The sequence below is a fragment of the Talpa europaea genome (genome assembly GCF_964194135.1).
Source record: "Talpa europaea genome assembly, chromosome: 1".
In the NCBI taxonomy this organism is placed as follows: domain Eukaryota; kingdom Metazoa; phylum Chordata; class Mammalia; order Eulipotyphla; family Talpidae; genus Talpa; species Talpa europaea.
Window position 1 is genome coordinate 117,225,510 of NC_140073.1, and position 24,852 is coordinate 117,250,361.

Consider the following 24,852-nt stretch of genomic DNA (forward strand, 5'->3'; position numbering starts at 1 on the left):
CAAACAAACAGTTTTGCTTTCAAATATTAGCCTTATCTTTGTTATGTGTTCTGATTTTGCCCAGAAAACTTTATCTAGGGGTCAGGGTTATAGGAGACTGCCTAATGATTTAGAGAATGATTTAATGGGTAAGAATTTGGTACCATTGACCAGTGTTAAAACCACTGTTAAAAATAAACCCAAGATGCCTCCCTGATGGCGCAAGGGGTTAAGTCCAGCACTATGAAGCTATTGGCAGCCACTGCAGCACACCTCTGGCCTACACCCCAGCTCTGTATGCATAAATAAATAAATCTTTAAAATAAACCAAATTTCCAAATTCTTACCAAAATTAATGCAAGTGTATTTGTTTGCCCTTGTGTAAGGGCAGGACTGGACGCTGTGCAGGTTTTCTAATATCCAGCAGACCGGGTAAAGAAGGAGTCAGAGTCCTCAGTGGTTTTTTGCAGGCTTTTTATTGGGATTACCAGGTACACAACAGGCAGGCTTGCTGGGGGCCTGGTAGGCTGGCAGGCTTCCCAGCCCCCAGCAGGTCTTCACTCTGGGGTCCCCGGCCTTCTCTCGGCTTCTCTTTTAGCTTCTCCTGGCGTCCCCGTGACGCTGCCCTTAAAAGCACCATCTCAGCCCAGGTGAATCCCATCTACCTCTGCCCACACCCTACTCCAGGTGCCCGCCATCAGGCATGCATTAAGGACCACAAGGATCCATCATCTATCCTGATGGCGGGAGGGCAGAAAAGCCTGACATTTTTCCTTGCCCTACACCTTGGAACTAAGTTCAGGTGGGACAGAACTGTCACAGAGCCATTGAAGAGTCTGAAATTGCAGACAGCAAAAGGAATCTGAATGTATCATGTTCCCCCCCAAATCATTTATTTAAAATCACTGCAATTCAGGATCCCAGCTATCACATACATTATTTATTTTAAAAAATGGAAAAAAAGCTGGGAAGATCACTTTCTCATACAGCTTAAAAATACTGTTTCCCTTGAGTAATATTTTATTTATGTTTGACTTTTTGGCTTTTCATGCATTTGCTAAGTGCATTATTGAAGTTTTTTATTTGCTACTGAAATCTGTTTTCTTGAGTCTTTTTTTCTTTGTTGAGAACAAGTCACAAAATCCACTAAATATTAACCATAGGACTGTTTGTTTTAAATGCTAGGCATTGTCAGCATGCCAAGGGTATACATGCCACATGCTCAATCATCACCTCCCAGCATCAATAAACTGTCACTTAAATGCTAAGGGTTGTATTGTGGTTTTTCTGTTCTTAATGTCTCAATACAAGACATGATTTTAAAAATGACCAGTGATGTTGTTTGCAATGATAGATAAATGGTAAGAACAAAAGTGTAGTATTTTTGCCAAATGTTACACACTGCAGTTTTATTTGCACAGACTATGTTAGTTTAAACTGTTTTTCTCCCATCTTGGTAATCTTGCCCAGCTATCTCCTGTATGGAGGCCATCTCTCCATGGTGTGCCAGTTGCAAGTCATTTCTAGAAACAAAAATCACCTGTAAGGGAACAATTATATTGGCACAGAGAATTCAGTTATCCCACATTATGCACAGAATATAAGATCATAGAAAAGTAGGGCATGAAGGCATTCCCTCCTGAATGAAGGAAAAGCATTGGGATGAACATGTGTGTTTATTTTCTCTATTCTGGCAGAGTAACCTTGTTTTCAAGATAACTGATAATGAAAATGTTTCTGCATGCTGTAGGTAGCCCTGATGGAGAACCTTGTGGAAAGACTTGTTTGGAAGAAAGAGACAATCAGTGGTTGGGAGTCACGCTTTCCAGGCAGCCAGGAGAAAATGGATCCATAGTGGTAGGTTATTGGAATTGGTTCACTGTAACAGCAGGTGTTTTGGTTGGGATTTTCACATCATTTGTTCTACTTTTATGTTTTTTTCAGGCTTGTGGACATAGATGGAAAAACATATTTTACATGAAGAATGAGAATAAGCTCCCCTCGGGTATCTGCTATGGAATACCTGCTGATTTACGAACCAAACTGAGTAAAAGAATAGCTCCCTGTTATCAAGGTAAGGCATGACTTTTATGTTAACCTCTCAAGAGAAACAAGTAAATGCTTTAAACTCTTTTAATTTTCAATTTTGGATGTGCTGAGAGTGAAGGAGCTCTTTGAAATAGCTCTTCTTTTTAACTACTCAAAATATTTGTCATTTTCTGCCCAATTACTGTAGTATTAGTTTTCAAAAATGCCCTTTGTGTTTTTAAGAACATAAATTCTACAGTTTGAGTAATTCTAGAATCTTGTTGATAATTACCACCTTTTTCATTTAATTTATTTTCATTCAGTGTAATGAGCCTAACGCCCAACAAATAGGTGTAGGATATTTAAAGCATAAAATTAGATTTAAAAGGTTAAATCAGAAGTAAGAAGAGTATTCAGGTTTCTTGCTTTACTTTTAGCTTTTAAATTCAGAAACATTCAAAGTATAAGTGTAAACAAATCTTTTCCATTTGGTTTCTCTTATTTTTTGCAAGTTCACATTGTCCTTGAAACAACAAATGATTGGTGTCTTAGGTTTGAAAGGCCTTTCCCATGAAAATTCTAAGCCAAGGTTAGCTTTAGTGCATACAGATCTAGAGCATAAATAAACAACTGAAGTGAGCAAAGCTACGGGTGAATGTTGACAGAGTATTAAAAACTTTATCTGTAGTAACTAAAATTCTAAAAAATGTCTTTGGAAAACTCAGAATTATGAAAATGCTAGTTTCTAAATTTTCTAACCAAAATGCTTATCCCAGTGTCCAAAGGAAATTTCTATTACTTGACAGCTTTTTGAACAACTGCAAATTCAGTGAGAGATACTATTAATAATAAGGTCCTTCCTCTGGAATGTGAAGTCATGGAGAAATTTTCATCATTTATGTTCCCAATCTCCTTTGAATATCAAGAATAAAAAAGTAGAATTTTAAATTCTCAATTGCATTAAAACACAGTCTGGGTTTCTCTGTTTATTCCTTTTATCCTAGTGATTTATAGTTTGTACTTCAAAGTGCTTTCACGGTAAAGTTTTTATTTTTATTCAGCTATATCCTAGCCACATTGTATACAAAATTCAAGATGGCATAAACCTAATAAAATATCTAAAATTAATATAAATTTTTTTAATTAATAAATTTTATTTTTATATTCTCCATACAATTGCAATCCCCCCATTCTGAACCCAATCCCTCCCCTCCCGCCCCCCACCCCCCAAAAAGTGTCTCTGGTTCATAGTTTTTGTTGATTTTGATTTTCACTTTCTTATAGTTATTCATTTTCCTGGTCCCTTATTTAAGTTTTCTAGATCCCTGCTATGAGTGAGACCATCCGGTATTTTTCTTTTTCTTTTTGGCTTATTTCACTGAGCATGATCCCTTCCAGCGTCATCCATGTTGCTGCAAATTGCATGTGTTTATCTTTTTTGAATGCTGAGTAATATTCCATGGTATATATGTACCACATCTTCTTGATCCAGTCATCTATTTTTGGGCATTTGGGCTGTTTCCAAAGCTTAGCTATTGTAAACAGTGCTGCTATAAACATAGGTGTGCAGGTGCTCTTTGGAATTGATGTTTCTGTGTCCTTTGGGTAAATACCTAGGAGTGGAATTGCTGGATCCTGTGGAAGCTCTATGTTTAGTAGGTCCAGAAATCTCCACACAGCTCTCCATAGTGGTTGGACCAGTTTGCACTCCCACCAACAGTGCAGAAGAGTTCCTTTTTCTCCACAACCTCGCCAACATTTGTTGTTGCTAGTTTTTTTAATATGTGCCATTCTCACTGGTGTAAGATGGTATATCATGGTAGTTTTGATTTGCATTTCCCTGATTGCAAGTGATGTTGAACATTTTTTCATATGCCTGTTGGCCATTCGCATTTCCTCTTCAGAGAAGTTTCTTTTTAGTTCCTCTGTCCATTTTTTGACTGGATTATTTTCTTTGTTGTTATTGAGTCTCATCAGCTCTTTGCAGATTTTTGTGATCAGTCCTTTATCATTAGTGTTGTGTGCAAAAATTTTCTCCCAGTTGGTGGGGTTTCCCTTTGTTTTTGTTATTGTCTCTTTTGCTGTGCAGAAGCTCTTTAATTTGATGTAGTCCCAGCTGTTGATCTTTGCCTTCACTATCACTGCTTTGGGTGATGTGTCTGTAAAGATGTCTTTGATGTGCAAATCACGTAGTGTTTCGCCTATATTTCCTTCTATGTATTTTATGGTTTCAGGTCTTATGTCTAGTTCTTTAATCCATTTTGAGTTGATTTTTGTATATGGTGTGAGGTAGTGGTCAAGCTTCATTCTTTTGCATGTAGCAACCCAGTTTTCCCAGCACCATTTATTGAACAAACTTTCTTTGCTCCAATGCATAGTCTTTGCTCCTTTGTCAAAGATTAGTTGACCATAAACCTGTGGGTTTATTTCTGGATTTTCTATTCGATTCCATTGGTCTGTATGTCTGTTCTTGTTCCAATACCATGCAGTTTTGATGATTATGGCTTTGTAGTAGAGTTTGAAGTCTGGGAGTGTGATGCCTCCATTCCCTTCTTTTTTTTTCAGGAGAGCTTTGGCTATTCGGGGTTTTTTGTGATTCCATATGAATTTCATCAATAATTGTTCTATTTCTTTGAAGAATGACATTGAAATTTTGATTGGAATAGCATTGAATCTGTATATTGCTTTTGGTAGGATGGCCATTTTAATAATGTTTATTCTCCCAATCCATGAGCAGGGGATGTCTTTCCATTTCTTTGTGTCTTCTTCTATTTCTTTTAACAGTGTTTTATAGTTTTCTTTGTTTAGGTCCTTTACCTCTTTTGTTAGATTTATTCCCAAATATTTGATTTTTTTTGTTTCAATAATAAAAGGGATGGTTTTTTTGATTTCTTCTTCTTCAGATTTATTGTTTGTATATAGGAAGGCTACTGACTTTTGCGTGTTGATTTTGTATCCTGCCACTTTACTGAAGTGATTGATGAGTTGAATTAGTTTTTCTGTGGAGTTTTTGGGGTTCTCTATGTATATTATCATATCATCTGCAAAGAGTGATAGTTTGACTTCTTCTTTTCCTATTTGTATTCCTTGGATGTCTTTCTCTTGTCTTATTGCTCTGGCTAGGACTTCCAGTATTATATTGAAAAGCAGTGGTGAAAGTGGACATCCTTGTCTTGTTCCAGATCTTAATGGAATTGCTTTCAGCTTTTCACCATTGAGAATGATACTGGCTGTTGGCTTGTCATATATGGCCTTTATGATGTTGAGGTACGTTCCTTGGATCCCAAGAATTTCAAGGGCTTTTATCATGAATGGGTGTTGCACTTTGTCGAAAGCTTTCTCAGCATCTATTGATATTATCATATGGTTTTTATATTTCTTTTTGTTGATGTGTTGGATAACGTTGATTGATTTTCGGATGTTAAACCATCCTTGTGTCCCTGGAATGAATCCTACTTGGTCGTGGTGAATTACCTTATGGATACACTGTTGGATTCTGATAGCTAAAATTTTATTGAGGATTTTTGCATCAGTGTTCATTAGGGAGATTGGCCTATAGTTTTCTTTTTTTGTGTTGTCCTTGTTCGGTTTTGGTATTAGTGTAATGTTGGCTTCATAGAACGTGTTAGGTATTATACCTTCCTTCTCAATTTTTTGGAAGAGTTTGTGAAGGATAGGTACCAATTCGTCTCTGAATGTTTGGTAGAATTCATTTGTAAATCCATCAGGTCCTGGGCTTTTGTTTTTGGGGAGGTTTTTGATTACCATTTCAATTTCGCTAATTGTAATTGGTCTGTTTAGGTGTTCTATTTCTTCTTTATCTAGCTTTGGGTGATTGTAGAGTTGTAGGAATTTGTCCATCTCCTCTAGATTGTTAAACTTGTTTCCATATAACTGTTCATAGTAGTTATTAATAATTCTTTTGATTTCTGCTGTGTCTGTTGTGATTTCTCCTCTTTCATTTATTATCCTATTTATTTGTGCTTTCTCCCTTTTTGCCCTTGTGAGCCTGGCAAGGGGTTTATCTATTTTATTTATTTTTTCGAAGAACCAGCTCTTGGTTTCATTGATCTTTTGGATTGTTTTTTTTTAGTTTCAATTTCATTTATTTCTGCTTTGGTTTTTATTATTTCTTTTCTTCTACTGGTTTGGGGGCTTTTTTGTTGTTCTTTTTCTAGATCTTTGAGTTTCGAGATTAGGTTGTTTCTTTGAGTTCTTTCTTGTTTCTTGATGTGAGCATCTATTGCTATATATTTTCCTCTTATTACTGCTTTTGCTGCATCCCATACATTTAGGAAATTGGTGTCCTCCTTGTCATTCAATTCAAAGAATTTTTTAATTTCTTCTTTTATCTCCTCGTTAGTCCAGTGGACTTCCAGTAGTGTGGGTTTCAATCTCCACGAGGTAGGAGAATACCTTGCCTTCTCTTTATGGTTTATTTCTAGTTTGATGCCTTCATGGTCAGAAAAGATGGTTGGTATGATTTCAATCTTGGTGTATCTGTTGATGTTTGTCTTGTGCCCCAGTATATGATCGATCCTAGAGAATGATCCGTGTGCGCTTGAGAAAAATGTATACTCAGATTTTTTGGGGTTTAGTGTTCTATATATGTCTGTTAAGCCTAAGCACTCTAGATCCTTATTTAGAGCTTTAGTGTCTTTACTTATTTTTTGTCTTGTTGATCTATCCATTGTTGATAGTGGTGTGTTGAAGTCTCCCACTACGTATGTGTTTTCTCTGATGTCGGTTTTCAGAGATGCCAATAGTTGTCTGATATATTTTGGTGCTCCTTCGTTTGGTGAATATATGTTAATGAGTGTTATTTCTTCTTGAAGTATTATCCCCTTGATCATAATGTAATGACCACTGGGGTCTCTTTTTATTTTTTTAAGTTTGAAATCTGTTTTATCTGATATGAGTATAGCTGTTCCTGCCTTCTTTTTTGGTCCATTTGCTTGTAGAATTGTTTTCCATCCTTTAACTTTGAGTCTATTTTTATCTTTTGCAGCTAAATGTGTTTCCTGGAGACAGCAAAAGGTTGGGTTTTGTTTCTTAATCCAGCCTGCAACTCTGTGTCTTTTTATTGGAGAGTTTAGTCCATTTACATTTAGAGTTAGTATTGATATGTTAGCATCTGTATTTGCCATTGTGTTTATCTTTCCTTTGATTTTTTTATTTATTCTTTTAATAACTTTCTTTGGCCTTCTTTTGTTGTTATTCGTCCCTCTGAGGTTCTGGCTTTAGGACTCCTTGTAGTATTTTTTGGAGTGGGGGTTTAGTCGCAATGAAATTCCGGAGTTTCTGTTTGTCTGGGAAGGTCCATATTCTTTCTTCAAAGAGGAAGGAGAGCTTTGCGGGATAGAGTATTCTTGGTTGGCATCTGTTTTCTTGGAGTCTGTTGACTATGTCCCTCCACTCTCTCCTTGCCCGTAGTGTTTCTTCAGAGAAGTCTGATGTCAGTCTGATTGGTTTCCCTTTGAATGTTATCTGTTTCTTCCCTCTTGTTAGTTTCATTATTTTTTCTTTGTCTTGGATTCTTGGGAGCTTTACTATTATGTGTCTTGCTGTATTTTTCCTTTCGTCATGGAAGTTTGGTGTTCTTCTTGCTTCTTGTATGTCAATTTTCAGATCCTTCTTAGCGTTTGGGAAGTTCTCTTCAATTATATCCATGAATATTTTCTCTGTTCTACATCTCTCTCCTCTCCTTCTGGGATTCCTATAACTCTTATATTTCCTTTCCTCATGGAGTCAGATAGTTCCCGAAGTCTTTCTTCGGTCTTTTTCCTTCGTACTTCTCCTTCCTTTTCTGTTTTAGTTCTTTTTATTTCTGTGTCTTCAAGAGTACTTATTCGTTCTTCCATTTCATCTATTCTGCTTTCACTGCTTTTCCCAGAGTTCTTTAGCGTCTCCATTAATTCTTTGATCTCCTGCATTTCTTTTACTTCCCTCTTTAGGGACTCAATTTCATTCTTCTGGTCATTAATTATTTTCCCCTTATCATTGTTTTCCTTTATGACTTCTGTCAGTTTTTTAATCACAGCAATTTTAAATTCTCTATCTGGAAGGCTCAGAAGTTCTTCCAAGTTACTGTCGTTGCAATCTGGTAGATGGTTTTCTTTTTGTGGTGTGCTATTTTGCTGAGGAGTTGCTGGGTTGCATGTTGTTTTTCTACTCCCTACTGCCTGTTTTCTAATTTGCCGTATTCCTTGTGACACTGTGTTGCTGGTACTGGCCGGCATCTTGGGCGACCTTCCCAGCTCACCACTGGCTCCTCTGGGGAACTTCTGCTGGGTTCACAAGTCTCCAGCAAAGACAGGTCCCTGCTCTGTCTCCTCGGTGAGCCTTCTGCTGGGTTCACACAGTCTCCAGCAAGAAGGGTCCCTGCTGCAAAATGCCAGAGCCGGGGATGCGCTCCCCTGCACGCCCGGTCTGCCCCAGCGGTGGGTGCTGCTCCCCTCTGGGCTGGAACTGCAGGCTAGAAGGCACCCAGCATGGGCAAGCCTCCCAGCTTACCTCTGTCTCCTTGGTGAGCCTTCTGCTGGGTTCACACAGTCTCCAGCAAGAAGGGTCCCTGCTGCAAAATGCCTGTGCCGGCGACGCGCTAATATAAATTTTTTAAGGGCGTGAAAAATCATGCAAGAGTAGTAATTATAGGGCCTCCCTGGTGGCACAGGCGGTTGAGCGCCACACTGTGAAGTCCACAGCCTCTGCAGCGTGGGTTCGATCCTGGCCAGCTGGCAAGAATCCCACATGGCACGGAAGACCTCTCCTATCTCGCCCGCTGCTCCCCTCAGCAGTGTATTTCGTCAGTCTGCCTGTTCTGTTCCCCACTCTGTCTCTGGTGAATCCTCTCACCCTCCCGCATTCTCTGGCCTGTACCCCAGCTCTTGTATAAATAAATGACTTGGCAATCTAATTTTTCTGGTTAGTAAAGCCAAAATTAAAGTGTGGTTCTGATTTTTATTTTCATAGAGGTTTGCTGATGTTATTTTTTCAGAAGTAAAGCTTTGTCTTTGTAGTAAGTTCCAGAGCATCCAATCATGGGGCCTTTGTAATAAAAAGACCCTCCATCTTCATGCAGATCTTGACTGCAGCCTTTATTTTCAACTAAGCAAAATCTATGAAGCCTATTTTAAAAGGAAATCCTAGACATTCTGCAGGGGAGGGGGATGGAGTGTGATCAAAATGAGGGCGGGAAGAGCACAAGGGACTGTGGTGATGGTGCACAGATGAATTGGTGGTAGAAATTCTATGAGGACTATACTTGAGAAAAGAAAGCAAACACTGTAAAAAAATGACAAATGGTGTAAAAAATATAAATAGATAAGAAAAAAATGGAAATCTTAGACTAGAAACCACAAATCTTACCTTTTTCTTAAATTTTCACTTGATTTTCTTTGTGTGTGTGCTGCCTGTTTCTTCCCATGAAAAAAAGAGGCAGGAGTAGATGTTTTTTCATTATTGTTTTATAGGTTTATTTTGAAGATTTAAATGGGAGAGACTTGTGTTTTTCAAGTTTATCAGTTAGACTTTATAAAATTGGAGTGTAAAATACAGACCTCAAGAGGTATATTTGTAAGGATCTGTAACAAAATTAAGCAGATTATATTTTTATTTTTACATGAAATCCTGAATTGTTTTTCTACTTAATTTTAGATTATGTGAGAAAATTTGGAGAAAATTTTGCATCATGTCAAGCTGGAATATCTAGTTTTTACACACAGGTAATAGTCAAAAAAATAATAGAGCTGCTATTTAGTGTTTGCATACAGAATTTAATTCTTCTGAAGGTTTAAAAGGCATGCTTTGAAATGAAAATGTGTAACATCTGAACAATGTTTCATATTTGAGATTATCATAACGTAATTCTTACCACTCAATACTCCACATTTATTTTGAGAAAAATTTAATACTTAGATGGTTATATTACACAAGGCCAAAAAAACTATGCTATATCCTAAAGTATGTCACTTTCATTAATACTTGAATGGATATCAAAAGTAGCTATAGTTGTTTTGTTAACTTGGGAATTAAAAATATCCAAGTGTGTGATTTTTTTCTTACTAGTTGAGAGGGAGAGTAAGCATGGGTCCAGTATTCATTAAAATTATGAAAAGTTAATATCATTTTAAGTAAGGTACAGTATTCACAAACTTTATTCTTTTTCTGACATTCTAAAATAAATGAAAAGGCAGTTGTAGTCAACCCCCAAATCTCCCAGTTTCTCTTAAAAACCCATTATTCATGAACTCATGAATGCTTTCTGATCTATGAAGATTAGCAGTATCATGCATTGTGGTAGCAGTTTCCCAAAAATATGTACAAAAAATATATAGCAATGCTTTTTTTATATTTAGATTGACCCTTTTTAAAAGTTCAGGATTATTTAGGAAATTAAGAAATATATTAAATAGGTTTTGATTGCTGAAAGTCTTCACAAACTTTGCTGTTTCCTTTTCTTAAAAAACTTCTTTTTATCATCAAATATGCTCTAAATTCCATTGCACTCCCTCTCTTTAGCTAACATAGTTAAGGAAATTAATCGACGGCTTTTTGCAAATTGAAATAAATTAAGTCTACTTTCTATTCTTTGGCAACACATGATTATCTCCTAATGAGCACTAATGAATTACCCAGATATGATTTGCTTTAATAGACACCATGCTGCCTTTCTCCTGAAAGCTTAGTATTTAACGGTTCTACCTTTGATTTGAAAGTCTGCTTTCTGATAAGTGGACACTATTAGGAATCTCGTGGGAATTTTAAAATTTCTTCTCTGAAATTCTACATTTTGTTAAAACTCTATTAGCTAACTTCTCTGGCTTTTCCCTGATTTTTTAAAAAAAGTACAAATTGTTCAGATTTCTGAAATCTAGTACAAAGATCTATTTTCTTCATTTTTTACTTAAAATTTTATTCCAAGGAGGATTTGGGTGGTGAGTTTAAACTTTTAATTGACAACAAATTGTTGTTGTTGTTTTCTTTTAACAGGATTTAATTGTGATGGGAGCCCCAGGATCATCTTACTGGACTGGTTCTGTTTTTGTCTACAACATAACTACAAATAAATACAAGGCTTTTTTAGACCAAAAGAATCAAGTAAAATTTGGAAGTTATTTAGGTACTGTAAAAATTGACAAGCTAAATAATCTCTAACTTATACGTCCTGTCCTAGTAATTTTAAATAAGGGAAATTACATTTTTGAAAAGATTAAAATAGTCAATAGCCATTAAATAAAGGGTATATAAAGTCTTTAAGGATACAATGTAAGAACTGCAGTTAACTTAAAAATTTAAATTTACATATGTGACTACATTCATCAATATATAATTCTTAGATGAGAACTCCTAGGTCAGTTTACTCTTTACAGTAAAATGCTTGTAAGCATGTGTATTTATGCAGTCAACTTACTGGTTTATAGGTAGCATCTATTGAGCACCTTCTGTATCCCAGGGACTTTTGCGAACACTATACATGAGTTAACTCATTTAAACATGTAAGAGTGGTTGAATAAGTGTAGTTTTTTTAAAAGGATCAACTGGAAGTTGATGGGACTGTGGGTGGCATTCCAGACAAGTGTAACATTGTGAAACATGTGGGTCTAAAAACAGCACTTTGACCTTTGCCTCCTGAGTTCTTACAGTATTTTCATAGCTTAACTATTTTTATCTTGTTTCTTGCCCACCCTGTTCACCCCCTCCTCTTATTTAATAACTCAGTATTAAGACATATTATAATGTACATTTATACAAAAATACAAGATTTTTCTAGCATTAATTCCTGATATAATAAAAAGAACACTTTTCTATAGTTTTTTCAATACAGATTTGTTTAAACCAAGCTACATGTGAAGTACATGTTGTGTTAGCACATGAGAACATAAAATGATTCCACTTTTGTGTTTTAAAATTTTTATCACAGTAGGAAGCTTTTCATATCAAAGTTTAGGGAGACTTTATTATTCTAGATTTAAAATGTTTTATATACATTAAAATTTTGTTCTAATTTTGAAATCTAGCATGTCCTTATACTAGACAGAGACTAATAAACCACAATCAAGGAACTATCTGCATTTTTTAGGACTTGGAAATAGATGTGACTCTTTTCATAATACACATTATTAATTTCTACAATGTGTAGTCAATGACCAATTTTGAGTATTGATTCACTAAATATTGATAACACTGTTTATTGTACTTTTTTTTTAATTCAGTCACATTTAATTTTATGAGAAGGTTTATGATACAGTCTACCCGTCATAAATGAGGAGCTTCACATGGTGTTCCATTTTCTTGAAGGCTACTCCGTTGGAGCTGGTCATTTTCGGAGTCCACATACTACTGAAGTAGTTGGAGGAGCCCCACAGCACGAACAGATTGGTAAAGTAAGAACAGCACTTTAGTATTTTTTTTCACAGAGATTCAAATAGATTATATGAGAGAATGAGATGTTAAAGGAAGAACTGAAAAATTCTAAAAAATGGAAAATAGAAATATGATTAACAGGCTGAATTTAATAGAATTGTGATAGTTGCCTGGCTTTAGATGAAATTTAGTGGAAGCACTTTGTGGAAATTATAAAAATCCCATCAGGCTTTCCTTTCTCATGAGTGAATTAATCTCACTATGTCCAGGACTATATTTATTTTAGAAAATTTACAACTGAAGGGGAATTGAGACAGTTTCATGTTTTGTGGTTAAGAAGAAGGAAATGAAATGTTATTTTACTTATTTATAGTTACATTGTTGTGGCATGGGTGTTAAAAACTAAATTTTTTTGCTGAGCCTTACACTGAAAAGTGAGGCATACTACTTTCTCTGCTGTCTGTGAGGGATTAATACAGTGTCTGAGAAAGTTGTGCTTCCATTTGTATCACTCTTGAAAGGATTTAAAAAATATATTTGAACAGTAATAAGTTATGTTTCAGTCAAATAATTTTTTATTGAGTTAACATTTGTTTATCACACTGTATATGATTTAGAGATATAGGATCGCACCCTTCAGATGTATGTTACCACACCATAGCCCCCACCAAGGTACACATAGTCCTCCACTCAAATACAATAATTCAATGTGCTGTCAGTCTAACCTGTTCTAATTACTTTCCCAAATTGCAGGCATACATATTCAGCATAGAGGAAAAAAAACTAAACATCTTACATGAAATGAAAGGTAAAAAGGTAATATGTCTCTACCTTTGCTATCACCATGGGCTTTTGTGAGTAACCATGCTTTTCACTCAGTGACTGGATCTGGTTTGCTTTGGGCAGCTTGGGTCTTACTTTGGAGCATCTGTCTGTGCTGTGGACCTCAATGCAGACGGCTTCTCCGACCTACTCGTTGGAGCCCCCATGCAGAGTGTCATCAGGGAGGAAGGGAGAGTGTTCGTGTACATCAACTCCGGCTTGGTATGTCAGATTGCTTAAAAACTGGAAGCCATTTATGAGATTATGATGAAAACTGAAGGTTGTCTTTCTGCAGAGTCCCAAGGTTATAGATTCTTAGGCTTATCCTGCTGATGAAAGTATAAAATTTCTACTAATAATGCTGATGGTCTAAAAATGACACAGAACACACTGACAAATGGACATCTGTCCCATTTTGATATTCCAGAAGTACGAGATCAGTTGGAATACACATACTCACAGTCTGTATGTGTTCATTCAAGTAGTGGAGGCAAATCTAATTTGAAAGAATGGTTTTTACATAACTCTCAAAATGTGATTTCTTATTGACTCTGTAGTGAGTCTTCATATAATTTGATAATTATCTTCTATTTGTAGTAATTTTAGAAAGAAATGTGGAAACTGTAAACTATGACTAAGAATGTAGAATTGACATAGCTTAGTCCAATGCGCATATAGTAGTTATGTAAATAGGCAATTAATGCTATGATTTTTAAAGTACGAGTTGAGTTTTAAAGTATGGCAGATATTTTAGAGTAGAAACTGATTACCTGGCAGATCAGCTTTAAGAGTTTTGCTGGCGTTATCAGTCTCACTTTTGGAATTAAATCAAAACAAAAAACCCGAAGAGCCTAATGTCATCTAGGCCTGTCCTTGATCTAAGAGTGAGAACAGGTTTGTGAGATTGGCTCATTTCTTAAGGCACGGTGTTTTCAGTCAGGATTCAACAAAGTAAAATGCTTCAAGAAAGTATTTGTAATCTTATTCATTGGTTTCAGAGCATTTATTAAGTTCCTCTATTAAGCAGCAGATTAAAAGAGACAATACTCTTATAAAGGTGGGAGATTCTCACAGTTCCAGGTATAGAGGAGGGTAGTTATTTATGCATTGGGATTTTGTATACTATATTTAAATCTAAATTTAATAAAAGAAGTATCATCCACAAATTGATCGTTAGTATCTCCTTATAGTGCTAGCAGGCATTACTTTATTCGTCCAAGGACATTTCATATGTCCCTGTGCATAAACTGTGTTCTTACACTAGCCAAATCCTCACTCTGCATAGTTCCTTTCCTTCTCTTTACAACTAAACTTTTTGAAAACAGTTTCAGCAGTAGCATATATACAGTAAATAATATAATGCCTTTTTCTCATTGAAATCTTAGCTATCTCAAAATGAAAATAACAGGTAAAAGTAAAGCTCCTTGGCTTAAGGACAAGAGGAGGAATCCTACCCACTAGACTACCCACTGTTCCCTCATCCCTACTCTGAGGTGCCACTGTTAAACTATAGGGTTAATTTAATAATTTATTGCAGCTCTTAAAACCCCTGGAACAGATGATGTTCCCCTTGTTTTCTTCCTGCTATTTCTGAGCTCTCTAAAATGGTACTCTCTAGAATGCCACTACCTGGCATTATGCATTTACTGCTAGTGTCTGTTCTGCCGCCGTGTAGATGCTATGTGGAGAGGATTCATCTATTTTCTTTCTTGCTGTTTCCTCAGGGCTTAGAAGAGGCCCTGGGCAAGTAGATACTCAAATTATTTTAGAATGTACTCAAAAATAAATGATACTTGAATGAATCTGGCTTCCTCTTACTGGCACTACTACATAAGGATTTCCGGTAAATTCTTGGCCATATTCTCTGTAACTGGAGAAAGCTTAGCATGACATCAGTTCTTTAATTACACCCCCACTCCCCACCCCGGGACTTTGTGCCTTTGTATTGTTCTGGGTCTGTGTCTTCTTGTCTTCCTTTAAGTCTCTCCTTCCATCTCCTTAAATTAGGTATTTCCCTCTGAGTGAAGCTCTCGCTCTTTATTCATTTGATAGTCATTCACTGCTATTGGTGCCAGTGATTGTGTCTGGAGAGATGATTTTAAAAAGTCGCTCATTAAAAAAATAAAAACAATGAATATCTTCAAATGAAACAACTGGAAATGCTGAGGATAATCTTTGTCCTGATTTCTAGGACTTCACAAACCAGGAGGGAAATAAACATGCGAGTAAATAAGGAAATACATCATGGTAAAGGGCACATTATTATTACATCCCAAGTGGATGAAGTAATTCACTTTGGTTTTGGGTCAAGGTTTTTTAATGCAAGGGAAGTGTTCAAGCAGGAGCAGTAATAGGGATTTTTTTAGTTCAAAAAGCAAGATGAAGGTCATCTCATGAGGAAAACTTGTGTGGTCAGGGAATGGTGGATAGGCTTTTTAAAGAAGAAAAGATCTGTGAGAAGTAATGCTTGGATTTTTTAAAATTATTATTACTATGAGGGAGTGACTTAATCAGAGCTTGGGAAGAGGTCTGATAGCCATTATTGTAATGATTCATTATTGCAGCATTATTGAATAGTTCTTATAATAACTTATTTTCCAGCTTTATCATTTTACCAATCCATGATCCATGCAACTGCAGTTGTGGCACTCCTCAACTCAGAAACTTTTGGTGGCTTCCTGATGTTCCCCAAATGGAGAGTACATTTCCCCTGGTTTTAGTTTAAAAACTCAAGACTCCAATCTTTGAGATTTTTTATCTTATTTGTTATAGCCAAATACTTTGAAATTTGTTTTTTTGTGTGTGATAATTTTCTCTGTATATCAAAATTATGCTGACCCTTGGATAGTTACCTTGAATGCTGTCTCCTTGATTAAATCTCTCCTGGCTCTGCCAGTTGGATACACTCAGCTTCCTTCCTGTTATGCAAAGCAGTACAACTTGTGAGTCTCCAATTGCCAGTGCTAAGTCATCCCTAAAACTGTGAGCTACTTCAGGAAAAGGAAGGTGTCTTGTACACAAATACTTGTCCCCTTGCACCTGTTCACTCTTTGCACAGTGTGCCGTTAGTAGGAGCTCTATAAATATTTGCTAAATTGAGTTATCAAAGTGATTTATTGGATTTTCAAAGCTAGGGATCATGCATTTGACAATTTTTTTATGTCCTCTGAGCTCTAATCATCCTACTATATGTGTTGACATACTTGATAAATATTTATTGAATTGAACTGAGATGTGTGTACTAAAGCTTACTTTGTAGTTTGTCCAACTTGTTTGAAGCAATAGAAAAAAATCCATATCCAATTACAGCAGTAAATCATGTGTAAAGTTGTTAGAGTGTTGTAATGATGCCTTTTCTCCCCTTTTCTGTCTAGGGAGCAGTAATGAATGAAATAGAAACAGAACTCATTGGAAGTGACAAATATGCAGCAAGATTTGGGGAATCTATAGTTAATCTTGGCGACATTGATAATGATGGCTTTGAAGGTAATTAAAAGTATCTAATTTGATACTTGATTTCTGCACAAGGAGAAGAATATGTTTATTTATTTATTTTTTTTTTTAAGATTTACTTATTTATGCATACAAGAACTGGGGTGTGGGCCAGAGATGTGGGTGGGGGGCGTTGAGAGGATTCACCAGAGACAGAGTGGGGAGCAGAACAGGCAGATATGCTGAAACACACTGCTGAGGGGAGAAGCAGGCAAGACAGGAGAGGTCTGCTGTGCCATGTGGATTAGTTTCCTGGCGGGGGATCCAACTCATACTACAGTGACTGGTGATAGCTTGATAGCACTGACTTTAACCCCTGTGCCACCTGGGAGGCCCTATGATTAGTTTTATGTTGTTTTACGTCCTATAAAAAATGGAGCCAAAATGGTGTGCTACATGTTTTCCTTTTTAGTGTTAAACCTGACTTTTAAGTTATCAAGTTTTTTTAAAATTATCTTTTTTTTAATTTTTTTTTTTAAGATTTATTTATACAAGAAACAGGTACAGGCCAGATGCACAGGGGCATGAGAGGATTCACTAGAGACAGAGTGGGGAACAGAACAGGCAGGATGACAAAATACCCTGCTGAGGAGAGCAGCAGGCGAGACAGGGAAGGCTGCCGCGCTGTGGGGTTCTCATAGGCAGGCCGGGATTGAACCCGCTCTGCAGAGGCTGCGGACAGCTTCACAGCACTGTGCTCAACCACCTGCGTCACCAGGGAGGCCCAGTTATCAGTTACTGATTCTTGCCATTGTTATTAAGGGATGACATTCAAAATAGCTCTTTTTATTGATTAGGAGGCAACACTGATTAATTGCAATATTTTATGTGCACCTAAAATCTGCTACTTATTGAATTGTGATACACTGTTATAAGAAGGATCCTATTTCAGGAATGTTAAAAAATGAAGAAAAAACTTTTATTATATGCTCATAAGGCCCATACTCCTTAACAATCAGCACAGCAAAGGCTGAAAGAACCAGCAGAGGCCAGCTACAGATCTGGAGCCAGAGTAGAGATCTGCATTCTCCCTACTTTTCCAGGCATTTTTTAGTTTACAGTTGCACTGTGGGAGGATTTGGGGATCCCAAGAGCACATTGATAAAGGGGCAACAGAGTTAGAGACAGTGGCTGATACAGAAGCATCTCTAATGGAACCGATAATGATTGCCTAGATATCAGGCCTTCATTTAAGTACCTGTCTTTTGCATCCTTCCCTTTTAAAGTGTTTTTTCAAATCTAAAACTAAATGACAAAGTCTGTTAAACTGTGTATAAAAAGACAAAGGGGTTTCAGAGAAGAATGTGTAATTCTTAGAGTCAACACGTAAGTAATTTATACTTATTTTCAGGGTCCAGAATTGTGTCTTCCTGATATTGTCACTGGCAATTGGTATATGGTAATATTAGGTCAAATAATTTGGATCCTGACAATAAGTGAAGGAATACTATAAATGCCCACTTCCTTAATTTGTTATCCCTGGGTGCTTCATTCTACTTAAAATATTTAAAATGGATTACTCTACAAAAAGAGCACATATTGATTATGTATTTCCAATGAACCCTATTAAATATAAGATGTGATTTGCTGTACAATTATTATTTCTAGAATTTTTCACTACTTTAAAAACAAAAGGAAATAAAAAAGTATATGTAGATATTTTTATGCTTATTATGATTACACGAGACATTTTTCATTAAAACATCTGTAAAATTTTGAGGGACATTATGTTTCACAAATAGTCAGCAATCCTATATTTATTGAGCAATTATTTTGTGTTAGATATACCTGACACCTTTGCGTGTGCTATAATAAATGAAGGAAATAGTGACACTCTAAAACACTTATAATAAAGTGAAATATAAGACTAAGACATTACCAAAAAAAAAAAAAACAACCTATTTAAGTAGTGAGTTTAAGGAGACTACCTAGTAAACATCTCTGGATGTTTATGCACCTTATTGTTTTATATGTTATATGATAAAATTAACTTCTTTAATACCAAAATCATTCAACAAAGTACTTATTTTGTTTACTTCTGATTCCTTCCATATCATTTTAATTGACACATTGGAGGAAGACCATTCAGTATTTTGAATGTATCAAAACATATGGGCGTGCACATGCACATGTGTGCGTTGCATATGAGAAATAATTTTTGTGCCATCAAAGTGTCAACAACAAACCTGAATTCTTATAATCAGTGCTGTAAAAATGTCATGATAGTTGGCCAGTTCCCTTATCAAAATCACTCCTGTACTTAGGAAAACCCCAGGCAACTTTCCAGTGGTGTGAAGGACAGACAGAAAGTGTTTTGTCCATGATACTTAGGAAAAGAAATTTAGAGGAAAGCTTCAGGGAACAATGTGGTATTTTGGAGTGGATATGAGAGCCTGGGTTTCAGACAATGCTTTCTCTTATAGTCCTAACCAGTGAGCCCCTAAAAGTAATATCTTCATGTCTGAAAGATTATTAAGATGATCATTTTTACTATTTTATTTTTATGCTATGTAGAATTTTTTATAATTCACAGCACATTTACATTGAGTGGCTACATTTATGTTGGTTTACTTCAGTACATGTTTATAACATATCTTTTTCTATACATCGTCCGGGTTTAATTTTATAGAGATAGAATTGACATGCATCACTGATGCCTTTGAGTCTGTTCAGATGATGAAGGCACTGGTGCCAGCAGGGTAACAGGTTGGAAGGGCCTGTAATGGAACTGTAATGGTGACAAAGATTACCTCCAGTGAGCAGCAAGTGTTCAAGCTTCCTCCAATGCTGCAGGTGCCCAAGCAAGTGATGTGGTGGGCGTCCACAGTGATCCCCTCCCATCAATCAACCCCTCTGCCACAGTGTCTCCTACAGAAGTGTGCCAGCCTCAACTTCCAGGCCTTGATTGAGTAATAGATGCAGAGCTGAGTGAAGACTATAATTGAGACAGAGCCACAAGCTGTGGATTGTTCTCTTTGCTTCTCAAGGAAGCAAAGCCTTCCTTTGGGACGCTGTGTCCTGTTATTAAGATCCAGGTGCTTCAAATTCTGGTTTGTGAGCATTTGCATGTCTTGATTTTGGCTCCGGTGGGAGAAGGCAGGTGTTTCATGCATCACAACCACAAACTGCAAATTGTAGCCTGTCATATTGGGCTCAAACTATTTTAGTTTAAGGAGCCTCACTTCGAAGCCATTAATCATCACCCTGCACCCTTACTCCTGTGGTTCTCCAGTGGTGCACTCACTGTCCTACATGTTAACTCTGTACCCCCTTCTTCAGTGCAGTGCCCAGTTTTTAAAGTCTGATCTTTGCATGTGCATTTAACAGCAGAGGACTCTATACAATAGCTCACCACCTCATGGGTTTTCTTGTCCTGGTACTGCTTTTAAAACAGCTTAATTGCAATTTTTCCTACCACTTTCTCCTGTATTGTTGCTCCCAATGTATTGTTGCCCCCAATGGGGGTTGTTGGCTTTGTCAGGTTGCAGTTTGGTTGAGAATAAGTGGAAGAAGAAAACCTGACATTTTTATCTGCTACCATCTTGCTCACCTCCTTCACTTGAATTTTAGACTGTATGCCTAAATAGCTTTGAAATAAGACCAACGATAACCCACTAATTATAAAGTATTAGCTGCCTTTGCTTATGTGTCCCTGAAATAGACATATTATTAAATTATTAATTCAACACTTCTTTGAGGCTGAACAGGAATTGGTTCTGGGAGGGCAAAACTTTGGATATAGCTTCCTATACCTAATAATTTTATAGAGTATAGTGGTGGAGAGCACAGGCTATTACACTGCAGGATTTACATCAGTTGTGCTATATTCTGGCTCTGCAACCTTGAGCAAATTACATTGTGTGCCTCAGCTCTCTCATCAGTAAAATAGGAATGAAAAATGCTTATTTGATATAGTTGTCATGAAAATCCTATGCACTAGGGCCTCAGTGGGTTGCGAAGCTGCCCACAGCCTCTGCAGCGCCGGTTCGATCCCCGGCTTCTCCCCGACCACCGGAGGAGGGTCCCACATGGTGTGCAGACCTCTCCTGCCGCCTGCTGCTCCCCTCAGCAGTGTACTTCGGTCCTTCTGCCTGCTCTGCTCCCTGCTCTGCACCCCCCCTCCCCCGCTCTGCCTCTGGTGAATTCTCTCACCCTCCCGTGCTTCTGACTGTACCCAGTGCTTGTATAAAAATAAATAAATAACTCTTTAAAAAAAAAAAGAAAATCCTATGCACTAATGTATACAGTCCCTAACACAGTTCCTGACCTTTTAAACACTATGTAATTATTAGCTGATGCTGAGATTATGATTATCTTAATGATTGTATGATTTATGTTAACAGAATGAAATTTTCTGTTCAACTGAAAAGTAACAATAATATGATATGTCAGTGTTTGTTCTATATGTTGTATCCCAAATTAAGGTTGAATGGACATGGAAAAACATTAATTTTCCTCATTCCTATGATAGTTATAACTTTAGTAGATTATATAACAGATCTGACTATAATGCTGCTAATAAGTAAGAGTTTGGATCTATTTATCAGATAGCCAAAGACTGAATAAATCCATTCTTCTTGGAATGAAATTGAATGTGCCAATTTGTTGACTGCTCCCTGAGTTTGAATCCTCATTTTGATTGTCTAATAAACCTTTTGTCAAATTATCAAAAAATAAATTGATTTGGGCCTTTTTAGCATTTCAACTGAAAAGGCTCATCTATATTGTTTCAAAGTATCTTAAGATAGATCATTAGTCCTAATAACTGAACCTGTAATTGTCTAAAGACAACTTCATATTGCAGGCTTAATATCTGTTTAAATGTCATTAAAAATCAAGATACAGAATTTTAGTTGCCTAGGATTTAGCACAATCGTTAAGAAAAAACCCAGTCTTAATCACACTGCAGATGGTTTGTCTTTAGTGATTATAGAATACTTTACCCCCTACGCCTTTCCTTTATCTCCCTCCTTCCTGTCCCTTCTTTCTCCTCCTGCGTATATGAATCTGGTTACCATCATTCTTAACGTGTGCCATGCTACCCCTTGCTCCCTTAATCAGTTTCCTCTGTCTATACTTCTTCTTGCTTTTGTTCACTCGGCTATGACTTGTCAAAATCTTAATCTCAATTTAGACACCTCTGAGAAGTCACCTTTAATTTTCACCACCTTGTGTCCCAGTGTCCTGTTATTACTCCATTTTTACTTGCAGCTCTTCCCCATTAGATCATCACTTCCTTTATGTGTCGCTGCCCTGTATTGCCAGTCTTAGGAAAACACCTGGAATACAGTAGGTGCTCAGTGGTTACTCACTGAATAAATAAATAAATAAATGGTATATTTACATAGGAAAATAATTTTAAAAGGCAAAAGCAGGTAGGCTTAGTATGTCGAAACAAAGTGTAAGGTATGTCTACATTTTTAGATGAAAAATAGAAAAACTTGCCTTTTAAAAATTGTTCATTTGGCAGAGTTACATATTTTTTTAATTCCCATTGAAATAGTAATCAAAAACCACCAGTGTAGTTGTTAAAGTTTTTCCATGGAGTATTACTCATATTTGTTGTATATTTATAGCACTTTGAGCAACCACAACATTTATAGTTTAGTTTTTGCTTAAGTTTCTTTTGTCAGTTGATGAAATCCCCTTTTTCTTGTATTATAATCTGATGTGAATCTCGAAATTGTGAAGGTGGTGCAGTTTTTATAGAAGAAATTCATTTTCTAAAATCTACTTTGTATGGATGTGTGTGTATTAATAAACAATCACTTTCACAAGTCATTTTGCAAATAAGGGGAAGTTGAGATCTCAAAAATAGAGAATTTCATGGTCATAAAATTCATAGATAATAAAACTTAATATATACCAGGTGCTGCTATAAGCAGTACATGAGTTAGGTTGTTCTTCCCCAAGGCGTCTTCTCTTCAGAGCCCAGGCTGTATGTGTGGGAACCAAACAAAGGTTAAGGAATGGACCCAGCAAAGTGCAGGTGGGCACACCCAGTGCTGGGGTCAGACCCTAGCTGTCTGCCTCACCATTCTGTGAGAATTTTTCAGACCTATTCATTCTGCTTCTCCTAAGCTCAAACTATTCTGTGCAGTTCTGTATATTGCTGTGATGATGTTAGTATTTTGTAATTGTTTTTTTGGATCCAGTGAGGAAAGCTTTTTTTTTTTGGTAGGAGTTTTCTTGTGTGATATGAATCGAGGTGCATGAATGAGAGCTTTTAGAGAGGCATTCTTTGTATCAAGAATGAATTTTTCGGCCATTTAAATTTTGCATAGATGTTGCTATTGGAGCTCCACAAGAAGATAACTTGCAAGGTGCCATTTACATTTACAATGGCCGAGCAGACGGGATCTCACCGGCCTTCTCACAGGTAGGATGCTCTTCTATTCCCAAAAGCAGCTTCGATAATAAAAAAGCTTCCTTAAAACTTTCCTTATTAGTGGGCCTCCCCGGTGGCGCAGCGGTTGAGTGCTGGGTTGCGAAGCTGCCCGGAGCCTCTGCAGCACCGGTTCAATCCGCGGCTGCTCCCCGGCCACCGGAGGAGGGTCCCGCATGGTGCGCAGACCTCTCCTGCTGCCCGCTGCTCCCCTCAGCAGTGTACTTCGTCAGTCTGCCTGTTCTGTTCCCCGCTCTGGCTCTGGTGAATTCTCTCACCCTCCCGCGCTTCTGACTGTACCCAGTGCTTGTATAAATAAATAAATAAATCTTAAAAAAGAAAAACTTTCCTTATTAGTGCATTGGTGTAGGAAGTTATATGGGTATACTACACCTGAGGGGGTGGGGGAAAGCAAATATTGTTTAAAAATGAACAATGATGTGAAAAAAAATTTTTAAAAGAATAAAACATTCAGGAAAAAATAACTTTCCGTGTTAATGTCAATCGACTTTTCTTGGTTTGCTCTTTAAATATTTAATATGTTATTTTACTATTTCTTCCTTATTCACTAATAAGTATATAGGCTCATTTTTATGGTCATTAATAACAAAACATTTTTTTTAAAATAAGAATTCTGGTTTCAATTTCATTCTAATTTGTTTTAGCCTATTAAAAGAGTTCCCTCTGCATTTCCCTTCATTTCTTTTCTGAGCTAATATCTAAACTGTTTCAAATAAGTCCATTTGGATTTGATTAACTACGTCTTGCCTTGTGACTAAAGCCCTGGTTTCATGGACGCTTTCATAGGGAATGCAGACACTCGTGATGCCTGGTGTTGGTTTCAGTGCAGAGCAGTTACACAATAGTATTTTACTGAAGTTACCTAATGTAACTCTGACTTTTATATCGGGGAAATTAGGGTATTTTCAGTATATTAAAAACTACATAATCATAAAGAGAAAAACATTTTTTCCAAATGCAACTTTTATAGAAGCATTAGTGAATACTGTTACTTTTCATTGTACAAAATACACAAATGTCCCTCTATATTTAATATGAAAGATGCATACTTGTGTAATTAAAAAATACTGGTTTTCTTAGGATGGATTGCAGCCTAATACTTATAAATCAGTACTTGAACATAGAGTTAGGCATACAGAATAGGAAGCACATAGTGATTACAAATGTCTTACTTTCCAGACTACTTGTGTGGTTATTATTCATGTTGGTCAGGGAAGCAGAGCTTGAAAGAAGACTAGGGTGAAGGAACCAGGACTATTTAAGGGATCTACCCTATGTGGTTTTCCCTTTGTTCACAAAGTACAAAATAATAAATTTTTTTCTAATTGCAGAATAGATGATAACACAACCCACTTTAAACTGGAAACTTTTGTCTGTCTTTGATACAAGTATTTGACTTATCAGAAATCTGTTTTGTTAATAGATGTGCCAGCACATAAGAAGGCATATTTAACCATGTCATTGATTGTCTCTAATATTCAGTATTTATTAACTGCTTCCTACTCAACTTACCTATTTTTCAGAGAATTGAAGGAATTCAAATTAGTAAATCACTAAGTATGTTTGGACAGTCTATATCTGGACAAATTGATGCAGATAATAATGGATATGTAGGTAAGTATAAGTGTATTTTATAAATTGGAATAAGCACTATTGCAGATGTTTTATTGTGAAGTACATAAAACCTGAATAGAAGAATTCTAATTTACTGATTTTTTTCTTTCATTTTTAAGGCTCTTTTGAATTCAAGGACAGGTCAT

At 36.6% G+C, this 24,852-nt stretch overlaps 1 protein-coding gene across 1 annotated transcript in view; it reads left to right on the forward strand.

Moving 5' to 3' along the window:
- ITGA4 (integrin subunit alpha 4) overlaps positions 1-24,852 on the forward strand; it is a gene marked incomplete at its 5' end in the record, with an annotated part of 82,180 nt that overhangs the window by 14,073 nt on the left and 43,255 nt on the right. Inside the window, 10 exons of the mRNA XM_084242177.1 lie at positions 1,730-1,836; positions 1,924-2,053; positions 9,664-9,731; positions 10,999-11,128; positions 12,307-12,392; positions 13,126-13,188; positions 13,279-13,416; positions 16,569-16,680; positions 22,971-23,065; positions 24,616-24,706. Of these exons, the coding sequence (XP_084098303.1) occupies positions 1,730-1,836; positions 1,924-2,053; positions 9,664-9,731; positions 10,999-11,128; positions 12,307-12,392; positions 13,126-13,188; positions 13,279-13,416; positions 16,569-16,680; positions 22,971-23,065; positions 24,616-24,706 (1,020 nt within the window). The remainder of the gene's footprint in view (positions 1-1,729; positions 1,837-1,923; positions 2,054-9,663; positions 9,732-10,998; positions 11,129-12,306; positions 12,393-13,125; positions 13,189-13,278; positions 13,417-16,568; positions 16,681-22,970; positions 23,066-24,615; positions 24,707-24,852) is intronic.